Source organism: Panthera tigris, chromosome D1, assembly GCF_018350195.1.
Source record: "Panthera tigris isolate Pti1 chromosome D1, P.tigris_Pti1_mat1.1, whole genome shotgun sequence".
NCBI lineage: Eukaryota > Metazoa > Chordata > Mammalia > Carnivora > Felidae > Panthera > Panthera tigris.
The window spans coordinates 103,846,704-103,869,705 of NC_056669.1; the positions used below are offsets into that span (position 1 = coordinate 103,846,704).

At 40.4% G+C, this 23,002-nt stretch overlaps 1 protein-coding gene across 3 annotated transcripts; it reads left to right on the top strand.

Annotated features, from left to right (window-relative positions):
- The first annotated feature begins 51 nt into the window (after positions 1–51).
- Positions 52–21,649, top strand: LOC102963415 (membrane-spanning 4-domains subfamily A member 14). 3 transcript variants are annotated; one of them, XM_007092024.2, is made up of 6 exons: positions 52–321; positions 1,632–1,760; positions 7,696–7,746; positions 9,577–9,726; positions 12,286–12,384; positions 19,242–21,649. In XM_007092024.2, exons 1-6 carry the CDS (start codon positions 187–189, stop codon positions 21,459–21,461), a joined length of 2,784 nt encoding a protein of 927 aa, XP_007092086.2. In that variant the 5' UTR covers positions 52–186; the 3' UTR covers positions 21,462–21,649. The 3 variants fall into 3 exon arrangements, with proteins under 3 accessions (XP_007092086.2, XP_042814489.1, XP_042814490.1); XM_042958555.1 differs by lacking the exon at positions 52–321 and having other exon boundaries at positions 1,719–1,760; positions 9,577–9,656; XM_042958556.1 differs by lacking the exons at positions 52–321; positions 1,632–1,760 and adding an exon at positions 2,017–2,035 and having other exon boundaries at positions 9,577–9,656.
- The last annotated feature ends 1,353 nt before the right edge of the window (positions 21,650–23,002 follow it).

Here is a 23,002-nt window from a genome sequence, read left to right on the forward strand (position 1 = left end):
GGGCTGGATGTGCTCTAGAATTCTAAGACTCTATGACTCAATGACTGTGATTCTGTGGTGGTAGGAGTGAGTAGGGCAACTGCTAAGGCTCATTGCTAAGGACTCCATGGGAGGCTAGTGGAAGACCATGACTCTAGCTGTGCTTTTCAATCACTTACTCTTCTAATAGAGCTCTGCCATTGAATCATGGAGTCTTCATCTGAGGACCAAAGATCATCCCACATCACGATACAACCAAATGAAACAGTACTGACTGCCCTTCCCTATGAGCCTCAGAGCTCTCTGCTGGATTTCCTGAAGGGAGAGCCAAAAGTCTTGGGGGTAAGTGCTCTCCTGTCCATGGGTTTTCCTCGGAAGGGAGAAAAGAAGCTATTTTTCCAGGTGTGTCTGAATAGACACAGGAAGGGACTTGATTCCTTTTCAGGAAGGGACTTGATTCCCCTTCTTTTCCCTCACGTTTTGCCTACAATTTTTCCTTCTTCATTAATCATAGAAACCTCTAAGTTATTTGCTTGTACAAATAAGCAGATCTTCAGCAGAAGAGCCAATATGTAGCCAATAATACCATTTTCCTAGATTTTGATGAACAAGAGAAATAAAAATTCTGTTTAGAAATGCACACAGAGTGCCTTAGAAATGTCTTATTTATGAACATGTCTTAGAAATGTTTCTTGGTGGGGGGGGCTCATTTAACCCTGCAATTAATAACTTCCCTAACCCTGAGGAAATCCTAGGGCTGTTTCATGTGGAGTTAATACTGTTCTTTGAATCCTGGCAGAGAGAAAGGCAGGAAACTGGTATAATTTCCCCCAAATATTTTATTGAGGAGGTGACCTCAGGGCGTGGTGGCATGTCCCTTGGAGCTAAAAGCCATGTGAGGAGAGGTTAAACTTCCCCTTTGTGCTGTTCCAGGCGTTGGGGGTTCTTTGAAAACTCTCTTCAAAGCTTCACCGTGAGCCACAATGTGGACATACAGACAAAACATTTTTCAGTCATGCATGTACCGAGGGGAGGGCTATGTATACAGCCTCTATCTTTAGTACAAGAGTAAAAGTACCACTTTGGGTGGTGCCATAGAGGTGTGGGCTGGGGGAAAAACCCAGAATGCTGGAGGAGAAGCTGTATCCTGAGAAGAGCCACCAGCCCTGCCAGACCACCAATGGTGCAGATTCCTCACAGGCCCGTGAGCCCCACTGGGTTACTCTCACCTCTGGACAGGCCCTTGCCGGAAGAGCAGACGAGACATAAACCTCATCCCAGCCCCTCCACTCTAGATCAGCAAACTTCACAGATTTCAGAGAATGGGGCTGAGCCGTAATTCCAAAAGCACAGACTGGATATGGAAACATGTACTCCTATCTGTCCGGCGCAAGGTAAACTGGTAATACAGGGGCTATAATAAGCAGTGAAGGGTGAAAGTGAAAGACGTGAACCTGTAGAACCCAGGTAAGCGAGAAGAAGAAAGAGACACCGGACTTTCTGAAGCTCTGAGGGCAGTGGGCAAACGGAAGAGGAAGGCATTCGTGTCGAGGGAGGTGTGACATAAGCATAGTGGGATGTCCCAGGGGCCCGGGAGAGTCCCAAGAGGCTGGGGCACCAGTGACCTCATGTACCCATTTCTCTCCTCCCAGGCTCTCCAGATCCTGCTTGCTCTGATCATTGCAGGTGTTGGAAGCATATTTGCATTCAATTACTTCCATTTCTCCCAGAGATTTCCCCTCGTTTTCCTCACGGGATATCCATTCTGGGGAGCATTTATTGTGAGTACTACCAGTTAGGAGCTTTTGCGAAATTACTATCAAGACTGGTTTGAACTGCGTCAAGTCAGGTCCCAGGATGAAGAATCCCATGAATATGGTCCCCAAGGAGACCAGATAGTCCCTTGTGTGGCAAGAGAAGCAACTCCATTTGGTCATTGCATCTACCATCATCACAGTAATAACTGCTCTTAGGCATACAGTGTTTAAAAGTTTCCAGAGCCCTGTGTGTAGAGTAAGTCATCTGCTCCTTACTACCAACCTGGGAGATCAGATGGGTAAATATCCTACCTTCTCTTTTGCAAATATGGAAACGGAGGTTGAGAGTAGACAATCTTTGAGTATAGCCAGCAAAAAATGTTCCATTAGTTTCAGGTGTACAATACAGTGATTTGACAAATTTATACATGATGCTGTGCTCACCCAAGTGTAGCTAGCATTTGTCAACATACAACACTATTACAGTGTCACTGACTGAATGCCTTATGCTGTGCCTTTTATTCCTGTGATTTATTCATTCCCCAACTGGAAGCCTGTATGTCCCTCTTCTCTTAACCCATTTCTCCATTCCCCCTACTCCTCCCCTCTGGCAACTGTCAGTATGTTCTCTGTATTTATGGGTCTGGATCTGTTTTTTGTTTTGCTTATTCCTTTTTTTTTTTTTTCAGATTCCACATATAGGTGAAATCATATGGTATCTGTCTTTTTCAGTGTGACTTATTTCACTAAGCATAATATCTTCTAGTTCTGTCCACACTATCTCAAATAGCACAATCTCATCTTTTTTTATAGTTGTGTAATATTCCATTGTATATATACTGCGTCTTCCTTTTTTTTTTGTCTATTGATGGACACTTAGGTTACTTTCATATCTTGGCTATTGCAAATAATGCTGCAATAAACACAGGGGTGCATTTATCTTTTTGAATTAGTGTTTTTGTTTTCTTTCGGTAAATAACCAGTTGTGGAATTGCTGGATCATATGGTGTTTCTCTTTTTACTTTTTTGAAGAAACTCCATACTATTTTTCACAGTAGCTATACCAATTTACATCCCCACCAACAGTGTACAAGCATTCCTTCCTTTTTCTCCACATCCTTGTCAACACTTGTTATTTCTTGTCTTCTTTTATTTTAGTCATTTTAACAGGTGTAAGGTTATATCGCATTGTGGTTTTGATTTCCCTGGTGATTAGTAACGTTGAGTATCTTTTCATGTGTCTATTGACCATGTATATGTCTTCTTTGGGAAAATGTCTATTCAAGTCCTTTGCCCATTTTTAAATCATATTGTTTGCTTTATTTGGTGTTGAGTTGTAGAAGTTCTTTATATATTTCAGTTATTAACACCTCATTGGATATATCATTTACAAATGCCTTCTCCTATCCAGAAGGTTGTCTCTTAAATTTTTGTTGATGGTTTCCTTCACTGTGCAAAAGCTTTTATTTTGATGCAATCCCACTAATTTATTTTTGCTTTTGTTTCCCTTGCCTTAGGACACATGTCCAGAAAAATGTTTCTATGGCTGATGTGAAAGAAATTACTGCCTATGCTCTCTTCTAGGATTTTTATGGTTTCAGGTCTAACATTTAGATATTTAATACATTTTAAGTTTATTTTTGTGTATGGTGTTAGAGAAAGTAGTCCAGTTTCATTCATTCTTTTTTTTTTACATATAGCTGTCCAGTTTTCCCAGCATCATTCATTGAAGAGACTGTCTTTTTCCCACTGTATATTCTTATCTCCTTTGTCACAGATTAATTGACCATATAATTATGGATTTATTTCTGGGGTCTCCATTCTGTTCTATTGAGCTATGTGTCCACTTTTGTGCCAGTGCCATACTGTTTTATTACTATAACTTTGTAGTGTATCTTCAAATCTGAAATTGTGATACCTCCAGCTTTGTTTTTTTTTTTTCTTAAGATCCTTTGGTTATTCAGGGTCTTTTGTGATTCCACACAAATTTAGTGCTTTAGTATTATTTGTTCTGGTTCTGTGAAAAATGCCATTGGTATTTTGATAGGGATTGCACTGAATCCGTAGATGGCTTTGGGCACTGTTATTAGTGTATAGAGACACTGCTGACTTGGGGGTATTAATTTTGTATCCTGAAACTTTACTGAATTCATGTATTACTTCTGGTTGCTTTTGTTTTGTTTTTTTGGTTTTTGTTTTTGGTGGAGTTGGTGGCATCTTTAGTATTTTCTACATGTAGTATCAGGTCATCTGCAAATAGTGAACATTTAACTTCTTCTTTACCAATACGGATGCCTCTTATTGCTTTTTCTTACCTGATTGCTCTGACTAGGACCTCCAATATTATGTTGAATAAAAGTGGAGAGAGTAGACATCCTTGTCTTGTTCCTGATTGTAGCAGAAAAGCTCTCAGTTTTTCACCACTGAGTACGACGTTAGCTATGGGTTTTTCTTACATGGCCTTGATTATGTTGAGGTATGTTCCTCTAAACCCACTTTGTTGAGTGTTTTTATCATGAATGGGTATTGAATTTTTTCAAATGCTTTTTCTGCATCTATTGAGATAATCATATAATTTTTATCCTTCATTTTGTTGATGTGGTGTATCATGTTGATTGATTTGCAAATATTGAACGATCCTTGCATCCCTGTAATAAATCTCACTTGATCATAGTGAATGATCCTTTCACTGTATTATTGAATGTGGCTTACTAATATTTTGTTGAGGATTTTTTAAATAATTTTTTAGAGTTTATTTATTTATTTTGAGAGAGAGAGAGAGAGAGAGAGAGAGAGAGAGAATGGAGGAGGGGCAGAGAGAGACAGAGGGAAAGAGAGAGAATCCCAAGCAGGCTCCACACTGTCAGTGCAGAGCCCAACATGGGACTTGAACTCACAAACCATAAGAGCATGACTTGAGCTGAAGACAAGAGTTGGATGCTCAACTGACTGAGCCACCCAGGCACCTTTTTTATTGAGGATTTTTGAATCTATATTCCTCAGGGATATTGGCCTGTAGTCTTCCTTTTTTTTTGGTGTCTTTGTCTGGCTTTGGTATCAAGGTAATTCTGTCCTCATCAAATGTATTTGGAAGCTTTCTTTCCTCTTCTATTCTTTGGAATAGTTTGAGAAAAAGAAATACTAACTCTTCTTTAAATGTTTGGTAGAATTCACCTGTAAATCCATCTGGTCCTGGACTTTCACTTTTATTATTATTATTATTATTATTATTATTATTATTACTGACTCAATTTCATTACTGTTAATCAGCCTGTTCAGATTTTCCATTTCTTCCTGATTCTGTTTTGGAAGATTGTGTGCTTTTAGAAATTTACCCATTTCTTCTAGGTTGTCCAATTTCTTGGTGTATAGTTTTTCATGGTATTCTCTTATAATCCTTTGTATTTCTGTGGTGTTAGTTGTTACTTCTCCTCTCTCATTTCTGATTTTATTTATTTGTATCCTTCCCCTTTTTTTCTTGATGAGTCTGGCTAAAGGTTTAGCAATGTTGTTTATCTTTTCCAAGAACCAGCTCTTGGTTTCACTGATTTTTCCTATTGTGTTTTTTAGTCTCTATGTCATTTATTTCTGCTCTGATCTTTATTATTTACTTCTTCTACTCACCTTGGACTTTGTTCTTTTCTTTTTCTAGTTCCTTTAGGTATAAAGTTAGATTATTTATTTGAGCTTTTCCTTGCTTCTTGACATAGGCCTGTATCACCATATATTTCCCTCTTAGAACTGCTTTCACTGCATCCCAAAGATTTTGGACCACTGTATTTTCATTTTTATTTGTCTCCATGGATTTTTAAAAGCTTATTCTTTGACTGCTTCATTGACCCATTAGTTGTTTAGTACCATGTTGTTTAATCTCAAGAACAGATAATAATTTAAACATATCTAGCTAGCACTCATAGAATCATATACTCTCATAGCTTAAGGAGAATTTTAAAGATGACTATTGTTGTTTAGTCCCCTTATTATTCCCAGAGATAATTTTATGAGTGTCACTCATCTAGTTATTTATAGAGCCATAATTATAATTCTTAGTGTACTGCTAGTTCCATTCAATCCCAACAGCTCTGGTTCCTAATCTTGTGCCACAATATTTAAGGGTACACTCAACACAGCTTTCCTCACTAGAACATACCCTCCCAAGATGGCAAAAGTATTATCTATTTTAGTTTCTGTTACATTCTCAGAAGCTAGAACCATGCTGCATAGTAGACATAACTCAATGAACAAAGGAATTAAATAATAATTCATTAAATAATTAAATGAGACTATTGTCTCTATTAAAAACCTGCTCTTTCAACAAACATAAATATTCCATGCTTTTTCTATAATCTCCAGGTCAAACACAACTAGTAGTATTTTCATTTTCCAAATAGAAATACTGTAATATGAACTATAATCTTCAAACTATACATGCCACACTGTAGAGAAACAAAAAGACCAACTCCCCACCTCCTTATTTCACAACAAAATTTCCCCAGTGTGACTCAGTGTGACCTGCACCGATGGATTCTAGTGAGGTTCTGGCATGCTGCTCTTTAAAACTCTACTCTTCACTGAGAAGATATTTACTGAGCACATAGTCTATCTTTGGCAGTGTTGTAGGTGCTGAGAGGCAAACAAGGCCCTCTTAGGGAGGTGGTGAAATGCTCCTCTTAGAAACAGATGGGGTTTGCCATATGATAGGGAAGCTGGAAGTGGAAAAGTAAAACTGACTCCACAGATATGTTATTTCACTTGCACTAAGTACTCTAAGAGACAAGTTCCAGATGCCCTGTGAAGATTTAATGGGGCACTCACCTGGCATGGAGGTCAGCGAAGTGCTTTGCACATAGGTGTTCACTGGGTGAAGTGCAAGGAAAGCCTCCCCTGGCAAAGGCAAAGCATGAGTGAGAAGCTTGATATGGGAAAGAACAGCAGAAAGAAGACCAATGAGTCTATGGCACTGGCACAAAATGAGACCAAAACTGTAGGATGGAACCAGGTTGTGCCAGCCCTTGTGGTCATATTAAGAATGTGGCCACTCTAATATGAGAGCAAGGGGAACCCATTGATAATCTTTAAACACGAGAGTGACATTTGAAGACTTGTTATCTTTAAAACATCATTGGGTTTTCTGAGCTATAAACAAATTCAAGGATGGTAACACCAAACCTGGGACAATCAGTTGAAAGGAGGCTGCAAGAAGCCAGGGGATTCCCTGACCTAGACGGGCCGCAGTGGAGATAGAAAGAGATGGGAAGCTTTGAGAGCGCTTTGGAGGTAGAATCGATCCAGTGGTGATCTGTTGTGGGCAGTGAAGTGGAGGGAGGAATCAAAGGTAACTTTCTGATCTCCGTGTGTCACCTTGAGGTCCCGAACACTGAGACCCAGATGTCCTCAAGGTCCAATACCAATTCCGACAGAAGTTCTCATTCCCAGAATATTCAAATGAGTAAGGGGCTCCACTTTGGGTGACAGAGTTCTCCGTTTTCCTTGGGTTGTACAAGACTCTATGTTCCAGATACAAGAAGTGGCTGAGATAACTATACTAGATTCCAGCCCTGATATCAGCCGTTAGAGAGTTCTGCCCTGAACGTCTTCCTCCATCTGCTGAGAGCAGACACAGCTCACCATTCCCTCTTCCAGGCCCAGAGTCCAGGATTACCTTTCTGTGTAGAGCCCAGCTGGGCCAAACATCTGGGTGGTATTTTGTGGACCTTAAAGAAGGGCCTGCCTCTCCCAACTGACCCTGGCAAAGTGGTGTTGTTCAGTGCATATCCAACACAGTATTTCTTCTTACATCAGTGCCTGCCCTCCTTCCTCCCTGATGCTCAGGGGGAAAGACCATGTAGTTGGGGAGATTCACAGACATAGAGATTACAATATAGTCTCTGAAGGAATTTATACTGTAAGAGAGTCAAACACACTACCTGTTAACTTTTATCTCTTTTCTTCTTAATAGTTTGTTATTACGGGATACATCACAGGAATCAATGAGAAGAAAAAATGTATGGTAAGTTACTTTCATGACTTCTATGTAGTTTAAAACCTTCTGCTTGCTTTGCATCATCTTTCTATATAAAGCCTTTAAAACAAAGGGTCTCCCAAGAATATCTTTAGACATCAAATTTGCAGTTCAGGTCATCCCTACCTGCCAACGTCACCATTAGCTCTCACCCCCACCAACAGAAGTTTTTCTTGGGGACCTGCCCAGGGTCTGAAAGAAAGAGTCTGACATTGATAGCAGATCATTCTGGGATAGAATCAAGGCTATCACTCATTGCTGTGTCAACTTGAAGAGAAAAGTACCTTCTTCAAAAGGTTATTCTGAGAATTTAATAAGATATTACATAGAAAAGACACTTAGAAGTCTGTACTACCTTCCAATGACTCGTTTTTTTTAAGGCTATGGATATGTGAGTCTTCTCTTAAAGCCATTCTGACACTGTTTTTTATGGTCCTCTGCCACTTCCCTCTAAGAATAGCTACAGACTATAGGAAAGTTCTGGGGGAACTATGGGAAAGCCCCCATCTTTCTCCACCCATAGAAATAAGCACAGACACTACAGATAATGACCCAATGCTGTTCTTTTCTCTGTATTGGTTCCCTTAAGAGCTGAGGAATAAACTAAGGATAGGCAGACCTAACCCTGACTCACTGAGAGCTAGGTAGACAGAGGCAGGCATGATGCCTTGAATATATATGTTCAAGTTATAAAGGAACATATATATATGGAGTGAGTAGGAATATATATATACATATACATACATATGTATGTATGTATGTATGTATATGGAGTGAGTAAAGGGAATTTGGTAGGGCAATCTGGTAGGGAATTTGGTAGGGCAATACCTTCCATGCTGGGACACTGAAATCAAGAAAGGAAATCATTAAACCCCAGTCCAAATTTGTAGCGATCTGTAAATATGTTAGTGATTTGGTTGATTATTGTTTGAATCCTCTGGGGGAATGAATATAAGCCACAGGAAGGCAGGACCTCATCTACTGTGTTTATTTTTGTGTCCCAGGGGCCTAATTCAGTGCTGGACACATAGTTGGGGTACACTAAACATTTATTAAAATAAATAAATAAATAAATGGATACTGCCCTAAAATTAGGTGACATTATTCTCATTTCTCAAGGTAGAAATTGAGCTTCCCAGAGATTAGTTACCTTGTGCAAGGTCCTAGTTCACTAGGACTCAAAATTAGGTCTGATTATAAGGCCAAGATATCTTCTAACACACCATTTTGCTTGTAGATTATGAAAGATGATGCATTAGGATAAAATGAATGTCTTCTTTAGCATTAACCATACAGCACTCCTTCTCTACCCGTTCCCTTTCGTGGCTTCCTGGCTCATTCTAAAACGTAGTTTGTCTGCTGACTTTGATGAATCAGAATTTGAGTTGTCTTGCCTTTTAAGTATACTGACCTGATGGAACAGTTCATCCTTGAGGCGTATCTGGAAAGACAAATGCACTAAGAATTTCTTACAAGGAATTTTTTTAAATTTTTTTTAAGCACATGTTTTCTTAAATTATTTTTTTATTTTGTTATTTTAGAGAGAGAGAGAGAGTGCAAGCAGGGGAGGGGGCGGAGTGGGGGGGGAGAGTCACAGAGAGAGAGAGAGAGAGAGACAGAGAGAGATAATCTTTAAGCAGGTTCCATGCTCAGCACAGAGCCCAGTGAGGGGCTCAATGCCATGACCTTGGAATCATGGACCTGAGCAGAAATCAAGAGTTGGATGTTAAGCCAACTGAGCCACCCAGGTGCCTCTTACAAGAAATTTTTTATTTGGTTTGGTTTTTATTTAATATTATTTGAAAACCTATTTTCTAGGGACAAGGTGTCACAGCCATGAATGTCATCAGTTCCTTGGTTGCGGTGGCTGGGATTACTCTAACCATTATCAGCTACAGGTACCAGCACAAGTACTGCCAGATGCCTTCCCTCGAAGGAATATGTGTTATAGGTAGAAACCTGTTCAATGTAAGTGGTCCTACTCCATACGGTGACTCTGTATGATCTTATCTAAGCTATGTTCACGATGCATCAAGTCATTAATTTTGATTCTAATAATGGAAGTCGAGTCAGCATTTGAACAGACTCTTGAGAAGACACTGTGATTCAGGATCTGAACCCTGCTTGTGTGACTTGCACACTTGTGACCTTGGCCTAATATTGTAACTTGCCTAAGCCCCAGTTTTCTTTGTGTGGAAAATGAAGATAATAAGAATATCTCCCTCATTGGGCTGTTCTGAGGGTTACTTAAATTAGAACACTGCCTGGCACAGTGTAAACAGTCAAATAGGTTTTGGCTATTACTATTAGTACGGACGTAGATTAGATTAAATTTTACCTTTCTAGAATTAAAGAGGAACAAAATGATCTAAAGAGTTTACTCAACTAATACTAGAAACAAAATACAGTGGGAGAAGGTGTTTAAGCCACTTAATATGTATTCTAATAATTTTAGAACATAAACTATTTTACATAAATGTAGCAATGTTACTCACTACAGCAAATGAGATGTATCTTTGCCGGGAAATGCAACTGTAGGTGTAATTTTCAATATTTATCTAGTAAGTATTCAGTGACATTATTTTTATGCATGTCAGTGATTCCCAGAGGCCTCTCCCTTTACTTCCCCAAGTACATACTAGGCTTTCATTCTATTTCCGTCAGCCACATCTTGAAGGCTTTGGTCCCAGGATGTTAGTGAGACTTGACCTTTTGGATTGAAATGAAATAGAATCATGGGAAATTGTATCCCCAAATGAAGAGGAAAGAGAAAAGAACTACCAGTCACTGCATATGAGATCTTTTTAATCCTCATAATCACCTGTAAAAGCGAACCTAAGAACAATCCCATATATTCTGAGGTCAACTCCAGAATTAGACTCAAAAAAACTTACTAAGGAAAGCCAGAACACTACGTAAGGAACACAATCCTGTCCTAATTGGGCCAAGAATACAATATATTATAATCCCTTACTCTTTTTTCCAGTGGACAGGAGACCACTACTGTTCATTATGTTAGTAAGAATCAGGGAGAAACCGTGTACCAAAAGGGTTAAATCTCCAGATTTATAAAACTCTGCTGTCTACTTTCAGCTCTGCACAGTTAGGGATTTTGCAGGATTAGTGCCTACATGCAGAATCATGAACAATCCGTTCCAAGACCTCATGTGTATACAACTCCACAATTCCTTAGTGTAATTCAAACATCACAAATAAGCTTTAAAACACACACACACACAAGCCAGAACAGTGGGCTCTAGACATCTCCTGAATGGATGTCTTCTGTCTCAAAGACAAATCTACTTGTGTACTACACTGTGGCCGGAGTCATCATTTAAAAATGCAGATCTGAGCACATTACTAAAGGGCTTCTTGTGAAATACAGAATTAAGACCCAAATCTTAAAAGGCTTACAAGACCCTATAACACCTACCTTGCCTACCTTTCCAACATTATTCTGCATCATTACCCTTCCCACTCCACACTTCTGGCACTTCCCCAAATTCCTTAATGTGTTAAATACCTACTGTCCCAGGACCATAAGACGAGCTTTCCCCTGCTTCCAATGTTCCCCAGCCCAGTGCCTACCCTCTTCCACCTACACAATTAAAATTCCCCCTCATTCTTTAACCTCGGTTTGAATTTCACTTCATTAAGGAGGTCCATCCTGATCCCGCTTCTACCCTTCCCAGGGCTGACCTGTTCAGATCTCCCACTATAGTAGTGCATGGCTCCCAATACTTTTTCATGGCAGGTAATGCAACGTAGTTAAAAATAACTGTCTAATTACTTGTCACTCTTTGCCCCCCTTATTTGATGCAAATCCCACAATGACCAGGAGCAGGTCTATCTTGTTCAACAGCAAATTTACAGTAGGCACTTCATATATTTCAGTCTTACCAACAAATGGGGGGAAATCCAGGCTTCTGAATGGGTTATAGGGAAACCAAGAATTAGAGACACAGTCACGTGACCAAGTTAAGTTTGGCCCGACTGCACCCAGCTCTTTCAGTCTTCACAGTCTAAGCTTTTGGACACCATGCTATTTCATATGCTGCTTCTTCATCTAACTATTATCTTGAAGCAGAGTGTGCAAAACAGCAGTCTGTGAGCTGCATCCAGTCTGCAGATAGGCTCTATTTGCTTCCCACAAGTGAAGGAAAAGCTGGAGATTTTCACATTAAAAATCTGTATATCCAGCTTCCTTAGGAAAGAAGAAAGACTTCATGGGGTCCTTGTTCCCACACGGTAACTATTGCTCAGAACTGGGAAATGGACACATTCTAGGAATATCTTTATTCTCTTCACTTATTTGGGATGGTTGCCTGGCCCCTACAGGCATTAGGGTTTGTTATCTCTGCTTGTCAAAAAGACATAAGATGAAAATTGTTCAGTCACTGATGGCATTTAAAATATGGGTTTTCCCTTCCTTACTTGGTCATACAATGTAAATAGTCCTTGGCTTTTACCTTTAAAATGATACAGCTTTCATTCCAAATGCCATATATTTATCCTCACTCTTTGCAGGGAATTTTGTCAGTCTTACTGGTCATCAGCATAGTAGAGCTCGGCATCTCTGTGACTATCTCCTCCTTCAGAAGCAAGTGCTGGACAACCTCCGATGAGGTGCGTTGGATATTACTGCAAGAATGGGTTCCTGTGGGGACACTGCAAGGTGACCCCCAGCCTATTAGTGGGCAGAGCAGTATTCTCAGATGTTGAACTACAACTTCTGAGGTGAGGCAGGTCAAGGAGAGACAAGCTTAACTAACAGCGATGGCTGGCTCACTCCACCCTTTGAGGCATCCATCCTGCCCTCTTTGCTATCCAGTCATCTCTGTTCAGACATAGCTCCTTCTCTCCCTGCCAGAGTATATGAAGAGAAACAGACTTAATGGGAACCTATATTACTGTGACACGGAGAGCTTCTCCCTGGGCCACAAGGCTGTGTGAGTCAATCCCCTCACCAGAGGAGAGGCAGAGAAGAAAAATATTTCAGAGCCATACTCCTGTTATTTATAATTGTTACAGCTTACACTTACTAAATGTTTACTCTGTCAGTCACTGTTATAATCACTTAGCACCAACTTAATGCTAACAAAACCATCAAGACTCCCTTCCTTTACATATGCAAAACTAAAACACAAAGAGTAACCTCCCCAGGTTCACAGAACATCAGGATTCTGACTCAAATAATGTGGTTCCAGGGATGCCTGGGTGGCTCAGTCGGTTGAGCCTCCGACTTCAGCTCGGGTCATGATCTCACGGTTTGTGGGTTCAAGACTTGCATTGGGTTCTGTGCTGATGGCTCAGAGCCTGAAGCCTGCTTCAGATTCTGTGTCTCCCTCTCCCTGCCCCTCCCCCTGCTCGTGCCACCTTTCTCTCTCTGTCTGTCTCTCTCTCTCTCTCAAAAATAAGTGACCATTAAAAAAAATTTTTTTTTAAATAATGTGGTTCCTGAGCCTGCTCTCTAAATCCCAAAAGACAATTCCAGGACCCGTGTTAAGTGGGGTTTTTCCCCCACTTTTCTTTTACATCAACTTCGTAGAAGTATAATTTACTAACAATAAAATGCACCCATTTTAAATGTATGTAATTCAAGGGGTTTTGACAAATTGTACACCCCTGTTTAGCTACCATTATAATCAAGATATAGTGAATTCCTATCACCCCGAAGGAGTCTCTGGAACCTCTTTGCAATCAGTATCTCCATCACCTCGATTAGTTTTTATTTTTTCAAACTTCACATATATGGATCATAAATAAGTACATTTTTGTGTCTAGGCTTCTTTCACTAAGCAGCATATTCATGAGATTCATCCATGCTGTCTCATGTATCAATACTTTGTTCCTTTTATGTGAGGGCACACCACAATTTGCTTATCCGTGTACTTCCCGATGGGCATGTGGTTGCAATGAACATTTGAGTTCACATCTTTGGGTAGACATATGGTGTCATTTCTCTTTTACATTTCTCAAATCCATGACCTGGTTGCTAGATGGGATGGAAAATGGATGCTTAACTTTGTAAGAAAATATCAAATGGTTCTCCAAAATGGCTGTATCACTTTGCATTCTTATAAGTAATATGAGGGGTATGGCTGCTCTCTATAACCAGCAACACTGGGAATTGCCAGTTGTATTAATAATTTTGTTATTCTAGTGTGTATGTAGTAGAATTTCATTGTAGTTTTAATTTGCATTTCCCTGATGGCAAATGATGATGAGATTCTATGTGTTTATTGTCCTCTTTTTTTTTTTCTTGAGATGTGTCTCTTTAAATTGTTAGCCAACTTTTATTGCATTACCTTATTGAATTACAAGAGCTTAAATGATTCTTAACACAAGTCCTCTTTTGAGATATATGTATTGCTACTATTCTTCCCAGCCTTGGCTTGCCTTTTCATTTTCTTAATAGTTTCTTTCACATAACAACTTGTGATTTTTTTTCTTTTATGGTTAGTCCTTTTTGTGTCCCAACAAAGCTTTGCCTACAAGACTGTAAGGATTTTCTTCTCTATTTTCTTGTGGAAATTTTATAGCTTTAGCTTTTGTGTTTAGATCTTTAACAGATGTCAAGTTAACTTTTACACATTATATAGCTCTGAGGTGAGAAGTTCACGCACCCCTGCCATGGAGATATATAGCTATGCCAACGTTATTTGTCAAAAATGCAATGTCTTCCCCCATCACCTTGGCACCTTGGTTGAAAATCAATTGACCTCATATAAATATTTATATTTATATGAGGTCTCATATGACCTCATATTTATATGAGGTCTTTTTGGATGCTCTATTGTGTCCCACTGATCTGCATGTCGATCCTTTCACATATTCTATGCTGTCTTCATTTCTGTAGCTTTCATGTAGTAATCCTTTTTTAGTGGCAAAATATACATAATATACTATTTATCATTTCAGCTACTTACAAGTGTACAATTCAATGGCATTAAATTCATTCATAATGATGTGTAACCATCAGCACTATGTCCAAAACTCTTTCATCATCCCCATACAAACTGTGCCATAAAACATAACTCCCCCTTTCCTCCTCCTTCCAGCCCCTCATACCTTCTAGGTTATGTCTCTACATCTACTTTCCATTATCTACTGATGATTCACGTTTCGTGAGACCACAAAATGTACGATCATAACCTGAGCTGAAATCAAGAGTCGGATGCTTAACCAACTGAGCCAGCCAGGCGCTCCCTGAAAGGGTTATTTTTTAGTCGCATGGCAATGTGAGAAGTACAAAGAGAATGCAAAGATGTTATGTAATATGCACCCTGATCCCAAGAAGAGGAAAGAGTTATTTATCAAACAACTTCTCTGTGCAAACCACCGTGCCCCAAACATTATTTTATATAGTCTTCAGTAATAGCCACTCTGGAGTAAGGTGTAACTGAAGTGGTTATTATAAAGCATATATCAGAGATGAGAGGGGAGGGGAGGGGAGGGGAGGGGAGGGGAGAGGAGAGGAGAGGAGAGGAGAGGAGAGGAGAGGAGAGGAGAGGAGAGGAGAGAGAAAAGTGCAGGACCTCGAATTCAACTGCAGTGTATGACTCCTAGCCTCACCAGTTAATAGTTCTGTGACACTGGTCAGGTTACTTAACATCTCGGAATCTCAGCTCTCTCAGTTATAAAACAAGGAAAATAACCTCATATAAATGTCATAATAATTACTTGAGATGACTTTGGAACTCTGTCCAGCACCTGGCAATCACTGTTACCATTAGAGAGGAGTACATTTAAAATCATACACTTAAAATCTTGAATAAAGTTAAAGAAATTCCAATTCATGCCTCCAAATCTTTCTTTTATCAAATGAAAAAAATTACAATTCAAATGAAACGAAAGTTTTAGGGTAAGTGAGAATGCACAAATCTCCCCTAAAGTACTATTTATCCTCACATAAATATCCCTCCAATGGTGATAAAATATAGATGTGAAAACAAATTAGAAGGTGGGGAATGACAATGATCATACAAGAGAATGTGGCAGGCATTTTATTTTAGGCCTGCCATCAATCAGAGAGGTAACCATCATTAGGTCATTTAACCACTCAGAGTTCCAATCACTTCATCAAACAGAACAAGTAGTCTATTCTGACTCTATGGATGACCTTAGGAAGGACACAGGATGGCAAAACTCAGCAGACTGAGGCTGTAATGACAGCCCCTTTCAAAAATAAATAAATAAATAAATAAATAAATAAAGACTGGGAAGCATTGGCTAAAGGTTGTATCAGATGCTGTCACTTAGTTGTTTAAAAAAACTTCAATAGATCTCATTTACCTGTAAAGGAAGGTCCAAATTTCCTGGCCTAGTGTCTTGGTACCTTCAGGCTGCTATAACAAAAATATCATGGACTGGGTGGCTCGAACAAGAAAAAGTTCTCAGAGTTCTGGTGGCTGGAAGTCCAAGATCAAGATGCCAGTAGATTCAGGCCTGGTGGATTCCAGATGGTTTACAGATGCCATCTTCTCACTGTGTGCCCACCTGGTGGGAAAGACAAAGGCGCTCTCTGCGTTTCTTTTATAAAAGCACTAATCCCATTCATATAGGCTTCACCCTCATGATTTAATTGCCTCCCAAAGGCCCCAACTCCGAACACCTTCGTGCTGTGGATTAAGTTTCCACTTATAAATTTGGAAGGGGCACACTCAATCTATAGTATTCCATCCCTGCCTGTCCCCCAAATTCATGCCCTTTCACATGAAAAATATATTATTTCCACCCCAACAGCACCAGAAGTCTTTATCTTGTTTCAGCATGAACTTTAAAGGCTAAGTCCAAAGTCTCATCTAAGTATCATCTAAATCAGATAGGAGTGAGACTCAATGTAAGATCCATCCTGAGGCAAATTCCTCTCTAGCTGTGAGCCTATGCAACCAAATGTGTTATGACACCAACCTTCCAAAATACGGTGTTGTGACAGGCATAGGATAGACATTCCCATTCCAGAAGGGATAAATAAGGGGGGAAAAGGTCAGGTTCCAAGTAAGTCCAAAACCTAACAGGACAAACAGACCTTAAGGCTCAAGAGTAACCCCCTTTGGCTGGATGCTCTGGCTTCCAACCACACGTGGCTCAGCAGGAAGGCCCCACAGGAACTCTCCGCCTGAGCTCTGCCCCTGCAGCAGCTCTCTGCCTGGGCCCTTTGACTCTTCCAGGCTGGAGTCCCATGCCTGTGGCTCTGCTGGGGTGGGGCCCCAAGCCCATGCTCTGTCACATGGCAGATTCTGAAACCTCAGTGGGGGTGGTCACGCTCCCACGGCTCAGCTGGTTGCAGCCCATGCGGTGGTGCCCACCTCTGAGACACTGGGAGGGGGCATTCTGGCTTGGCTTGAACCAGAGAGATGGTCCTAGCCTTTGAAATCATTCTTCTTCCAGGGCTCTTACACTGTCAGCCCCTGTAGGAGTGGCAGCCCCTGAAGCTCTCAGAATCACCTTTGGTGTCATTCTTCCATTGCTTGGAGAATAGGTTCTGGCTATTGTTGAGATGGCTGATCTATACTGATTTCCTTATCAAACAAGTCACGGCCATACTCTTAGTGTTCTCATTTTTTTTGCAGAATGGACAGACTTGGTCCTGCTTTCTTTTTGCTTAACAATTCCATTTTTAAGTAATGTCTCTCTTCTCATATTTTACCATTAGCTAGCTATCTGAAGGACTCAAGCTTCACTTTCAACACCTCTTAGGAATAGCTTAGCTAGGGGTGCCTGGATGGCTCAGTTGGTTAAGCATCTGACTCTTGGTTTTGGCTCAGGTCATGATCTCATAGTTCATGGGTTCGAGCCCCATATCAGGCTCACAGAGCCTGCCTGTGATGCTCTCTGCCCCTCCCCTACTTGTGTTCTCTGTGTCTTTCTCAAAAAAGAAAGAAAAACTTAAAAAAAAATAGCTTCAGCTAAATTTCATTATTACATAAAATATTTATCATTCATTATTAATAATATTCATTATTTACTACATGAAATTCCATCATTTCCTTCACTATTGTAAGTTCTACCTCCCACAAAACATTAGGACACAAACAATTCAGCCATGTTCTTTGCAACTTTATAGCCAAGATCACCTTTCTTCCGGTTTCCAACAACATATTTCTCATTTCTGTCTGACACCTCATCAGGATGACCTTTATTGTCCATATTTCCAAGAACATCTCATTCAGGATTACTTAGGTATTCTCTAAGAAGACCAAGGCTTTATCTACAGCTCTCCTTTTTTTCTTCCTGGGCTCTCACCAGAATTGCCCTTAATGGTTCATTCATAGAAATATAAGTTTTTTCTAGTATGTAGAACTCAAAACTCCTCCAGCCTCCAAACATTACCCATTTCCAAATATACTTCCACACTTTTAGACATTTGTTACAGCAGCACTCCCATTTCCTGGCATCAATTTCTATCTTAGTCCATTTGGGCTGCTATACCAAAGACAGAGTGGCTTAAACAACAAAAATGTATTATTCATAGTTTTGAAAGCTGGGAAGACCAAGATCAAGGTACCGGTAGATTCAGAGTCTGGTGAGAACCTGTTTCCTGGTTCATAGCTGGTAGTCTCACTGTGTCCTTACATGGAGGGAAGGGCACGGGAGCTCTTTGGGGTTCCCTTTTATAAAACCACTAATTCCATTTACAAGGGCCCCACCCCCAAACTAATACCTCTCCCAAACATTCTACCTTTAAATACCATCACACTGGAGATTAGGTTTCAACGTAGAAGTTTGAAGGGACACAAACATTCAACTTACAGCAGCTAGCATACCACCCAACAATATCTGTTTATCATCTGCCTTCACACTATGCTGCATCATAGCCTTGTTTTTCTACCCACTGCCTCTTCTATCTGCATTTTGACTCCTATCTTACTTCATCTTACCTTTTTGCCCGAGGAATTCCTGTCCACCCATCAAGACATTGATCAAACATTCCTCAATGAAGCAATTTCCTGGCCCTCAGAATTAGGTCATGACTTCTACATTCCCATAAAGCACTTAGCACCTATTTCTATAATAGCATTTGCTAAACTGTATTACTGTCTATTTATATCTTGGTATACCTATAATTGTGAGCACCTTATAGACAACACCCACATCCAATTAGTTTTCATCTCCAGTATCTAGTTCACCTAGCAGGTGAACAGTAAATCATTATAAAACTGAATATATGAATGCTGAGAAGATTATTTTAAATTTCTTAGAAGCTTTATAATATTAAGTACGGGAAGAATATTTCAGACAATCTTAACCAAATTCCCCTTTTCGATATTTGAGGTAATAGTGATAAATAGTGATAAAACCAGTAAGTCGATGGTAAAGACAATGTTAGTACTGGTATTTGTTTTCTAACTCTTTGTGTAGATGTTGTGTCCTCCCTACTGTCTTAAGGCAGAGGCGAAAAATAATTTGGGAATACAAGAAGAAAAGAACATCCAAGGTGATTATTCCATTAATGTTTTCTATACCCCTTGGTTTTATAGATTGTATTTTTCTTGCCTTCGGATGTTACTCAAGAGAGTGAACTCTCTGTCCCTGAAGAAAATACTGCAGTACAATTTGAGCTTCAAGAACAGTCCTCCACTGCTGATTCAACGACAAACATACAACCTGTTTTCATTGGAGGCTATACTTTCTTCAAGTTAAGAGTCACAAGAAATCCTTTAGCCTTCAGACATTCAAGGAGGAGAAGCAGTAAAACTTACTACACATCTTCTGTGTCTGTGCTAGATGAACAACAGAAAAGTATTTCTCCACCTTCACAAGTTTATGAGGAAAGACCTAAGCTGAAACCTTTGCTTCCCACATTGCTGGAAAGGTCCACAGAAAAGATCCCATATGCCAAACAGCTGAAAGATGAAGACCTAAAATCTGCTATTGCACAACGCCCAGAAAATCAAACCCAACTTCTGCAGTCCCGCGCTTTGCCACTCCAAGTTTTCCCATCCAGTTACATAAAAAAACTCCAAATGTTACCACCCCAGGCTCTGCCAGTCCTGGCATCTCAAGCCCCAACATACCATGACACACAGTCTCAAGGCCTGACATCAGAAGACATGCCATCCCAAGACATATCATCCCAAGAATCACAATACCAGAGCATACCATCCCAAGATACACAAGCCCTAGACATGCCGTATCAATATGCCCCATCCCAAAACACACCCCCCCAGAACACATTAGCCCAAGACATGCCATCTAAAAATATATTATCCCAAGACATGATATCCCAAAAGCCGCCATCTGAAGGCATACTTTACCAAGATCTGCACTCCCAACTACAAGCTCTGCCAGCACAATCCATGCTACTTGCAGCCCCAGCATTTCATGCAGCCCAGTCCTCTAATATACAACGCCTAGATCAGCAAGCCCTAGATCTTCAACATCGAAACCAGCAACTTGCACGTGTATCATACCAAGACATGCAATCAGAAGTCATGTTACTGACCCAAGAATGGAAATCTCAGGAGGAATTCCAGAGCAGGAAATCCAAAAAGTGGCAATCCCTAGACTGGCAAAATGAAAACCTGCAATCCCGAAAGTCACATGATTTATACAGGCAAAACAAAGGCTGGCAAACTCCAAAACAGAAATCCCAGGACTTGCAAATGCAAGGCCAGCAATCCCCAAGAAAGAAATCCCTAGACCAGCACATCAAGGACTGGCTATTCCCAAAGAGGCACTCCGTAGAGAAGCAAACCCAAGTTAAGCAAACCAGACAGAAGTCCTCAGATCAGCAAACTAAAGACCAGCTGCTGGTCTTAGAGGAACAATCCCTAAGGCAGCGATCCCCAAGTGGACAACGTAAATATCAAGAGGACAAAGAGGAAAAATCCCCAAAGGAACAGCCCAAAGATAGGCAAGATAAAGCTCAACAGACTGATATGGAGAAATCCCCCAAGAAGCAAACCCAACAGGAGCACACTAAAGATCTGCAAGTCCGAGAGGAAAAATCCCCAAAGGAACAGCCCAAAGATAGGCAAGATAAAGCTCAACAGACTGATATGGACACATCCCCCAAGAAACAACCCCAGTATGAGGAGGTTGAAAACCTGCAGGCCCAAGAGGAGAAATCCCTGAAGCAGCTACATCAAAACTGGCAATCCCAAATCCAGGAATACCAAGCTTGGCAATCTTCAAGCCAACAATTCCAAGACCGGAGAATTCAAGGCTGGAGAAACAAAGAGTGGAAAGCACAAGAATTGGCACTTGAAATGCCACATTCCCTGAGGTGGGAATCCCAAGCCTGGCAAACCCAAGATCTACTAGAGAAAGAGTTCCTAAAGCAGAAAGCTCTATACCAGGAAGCCCAAAATGTGCACGTCATAACTCGACGTCAGCAATTACAAAGCATTCCATTCAACGACAGTCAGTATCAAGATGAGGAACAAGACCTTAAATCCACAGATATCCAAAAAGAAGGTATGCGAACAGAAACCGTGCAAATAAGAGACAACAAACCAGAAAGCACGAAATACCAAAACCTACACAACCAGCAGTCAGAAGACAAAAATCCAGATTGTTGTTTCTCCTGCCAAAGCTCAGTACAAGACACAAATCTGGCCTATCTGTCTGATATAAATTCAGAACAAGATGTGCGAAAAAACATTTCAATTTGCTCAGCTTCATACCAAGATGATATGACTTTAACTTCTACCTCGTGTTCCCCAAAAGACCAACAGCAATCTGAGGACTCTGACTAACATGGAAAATCTACCCAAACGCCACAATGCTCCCAAGCATGCAACCAAAATAAGGAAAAACAATATAGTCTCCTCCAACCTATGTTCTCCAGTATGGTTGCTACCTATTCACTCGCCAGAAAACAAAGGGCCTGCAAAACACTCAAAGGATTTGCCCTTAACTAAAATAAAATGACAACAAACATTAACACCATAGTAGAATTTTCTGGGTTTGAAGGAGTAACTCACATTTAAACTTTGGTGTCGGTGTTAGTCTTTCAACTTATGATCGCCAACTCATTTTACAGCTTAATACATTTTTACTGAAGTATAGTTGACATACAATACTGGCTGCAGGTGTACATCGTAGTGATCTGACAATTCTATACATTATGAAATGCTCACCACAGCCAAGTGTGGTCACCGCCTATCACCATGCAAAGTTATTACAATATTATTGACCATATTCCCTCTGCTGTACTTTTCATCCCCACGTCTTATTTATTTCAAAACCAGAAGTTTGTACCTCTTAATCCCCTTCACCTATTTCTCACACCACCCACCTCAACCACCGGTTTCTTCTCTATGAGTCTATTTCTGTTTTACACCTTAATACTTAATGGACCTGCTTTTCTATGGCGCTGATATTCCTCGCCTCTCACTCTGTGTATTACAGGGGCTCAGTAAGTCAACCAGAAAGAAGTCTGTGTACGCTCTCAAAAGGTGCAAGAACCAAATGAGTCTGTGGGAAATAAAAACCAATCCCACCACTCCCCTGGTCTGCCGATTCCAATCACCCACTTTACTCCCTGCTCTGCAAATCTACGTGGAGGATATATACTCTAAGTTTGCCCAGTTATTAACGAGGTATAATGTGGCAATGCGTACAGAAGTAGTGGACAGGGAGAGAACAAAATGTACTTAGAGACAGGGAAGTAGGAGGCAGGGGAGGGCAGGGATGCAGATGGCAAAACAGAAAGTAGGACAGACTGTGATACACTGAGCAAACTTCTACTCCCCTCCATATGCTTACACTCGCTTCTAACTCACTACACTCACACATCTAATTTCATCCTCAATGGTCAAAGAAAATTGACCTTTGATGGTCAAATTTTCTGGTGAAAAGCCATCCGCTACCCTGTATCCTCCAAGCTTAATAACATTTTTTTCAATCCTCTTTCTCCTCAACTTCTCTGATACATTTGGACCTGGTAACCCTCCTTTCTCTTCATCTCGCTTGTTGGCTTCTGCATTTTTCTTCCCATTTCAAAAAGTCTAAGATGAGTATTTCCAGGGATCTCTCTCCAACCTCCTTCTTTTTTGAAATCTCACACTCTTTTAGTTCTCTCACATCCTTGTGAGTCACCCCATACTGGGTCATATCTGTGTCTTCAGAAGAATCCCACACAAAAACTTGTTTTCAAGTCTTTTTCAAAGGCATTCAGTCATTTTTAAAAACATAAACTCTCCACTTAGAGGTGAGTGAAGTTATCTGCAGTAGAATAATGAGGCATAGAGCCAGAGACACTGGTAATCTGCTCCTTGTTGCCTTTGCCTCTGTA

Coding starts and splice junctions, on each gene's coding strand:
- LOC102963415 (XM_007092024.2), top strand. CDS start 187: ATGGAGTCTTCATCTGAGGACCAAAGATCATCCCACATCACGATACAA. Junction 1,761..7,695: donor CATTCTGGGGAGCATTTATT/GTGAGTACTACC, acceptor TCTTCTTAATAG/TTTGTTATTACGGGATACAT. Junction 12,385..19,241: donor GCTGGACAACCTCCGATGAG/GTGCGTTGGATA, acceptor TTGGTTTTATAG/ATTGTATTTTTCTTGCCTTC.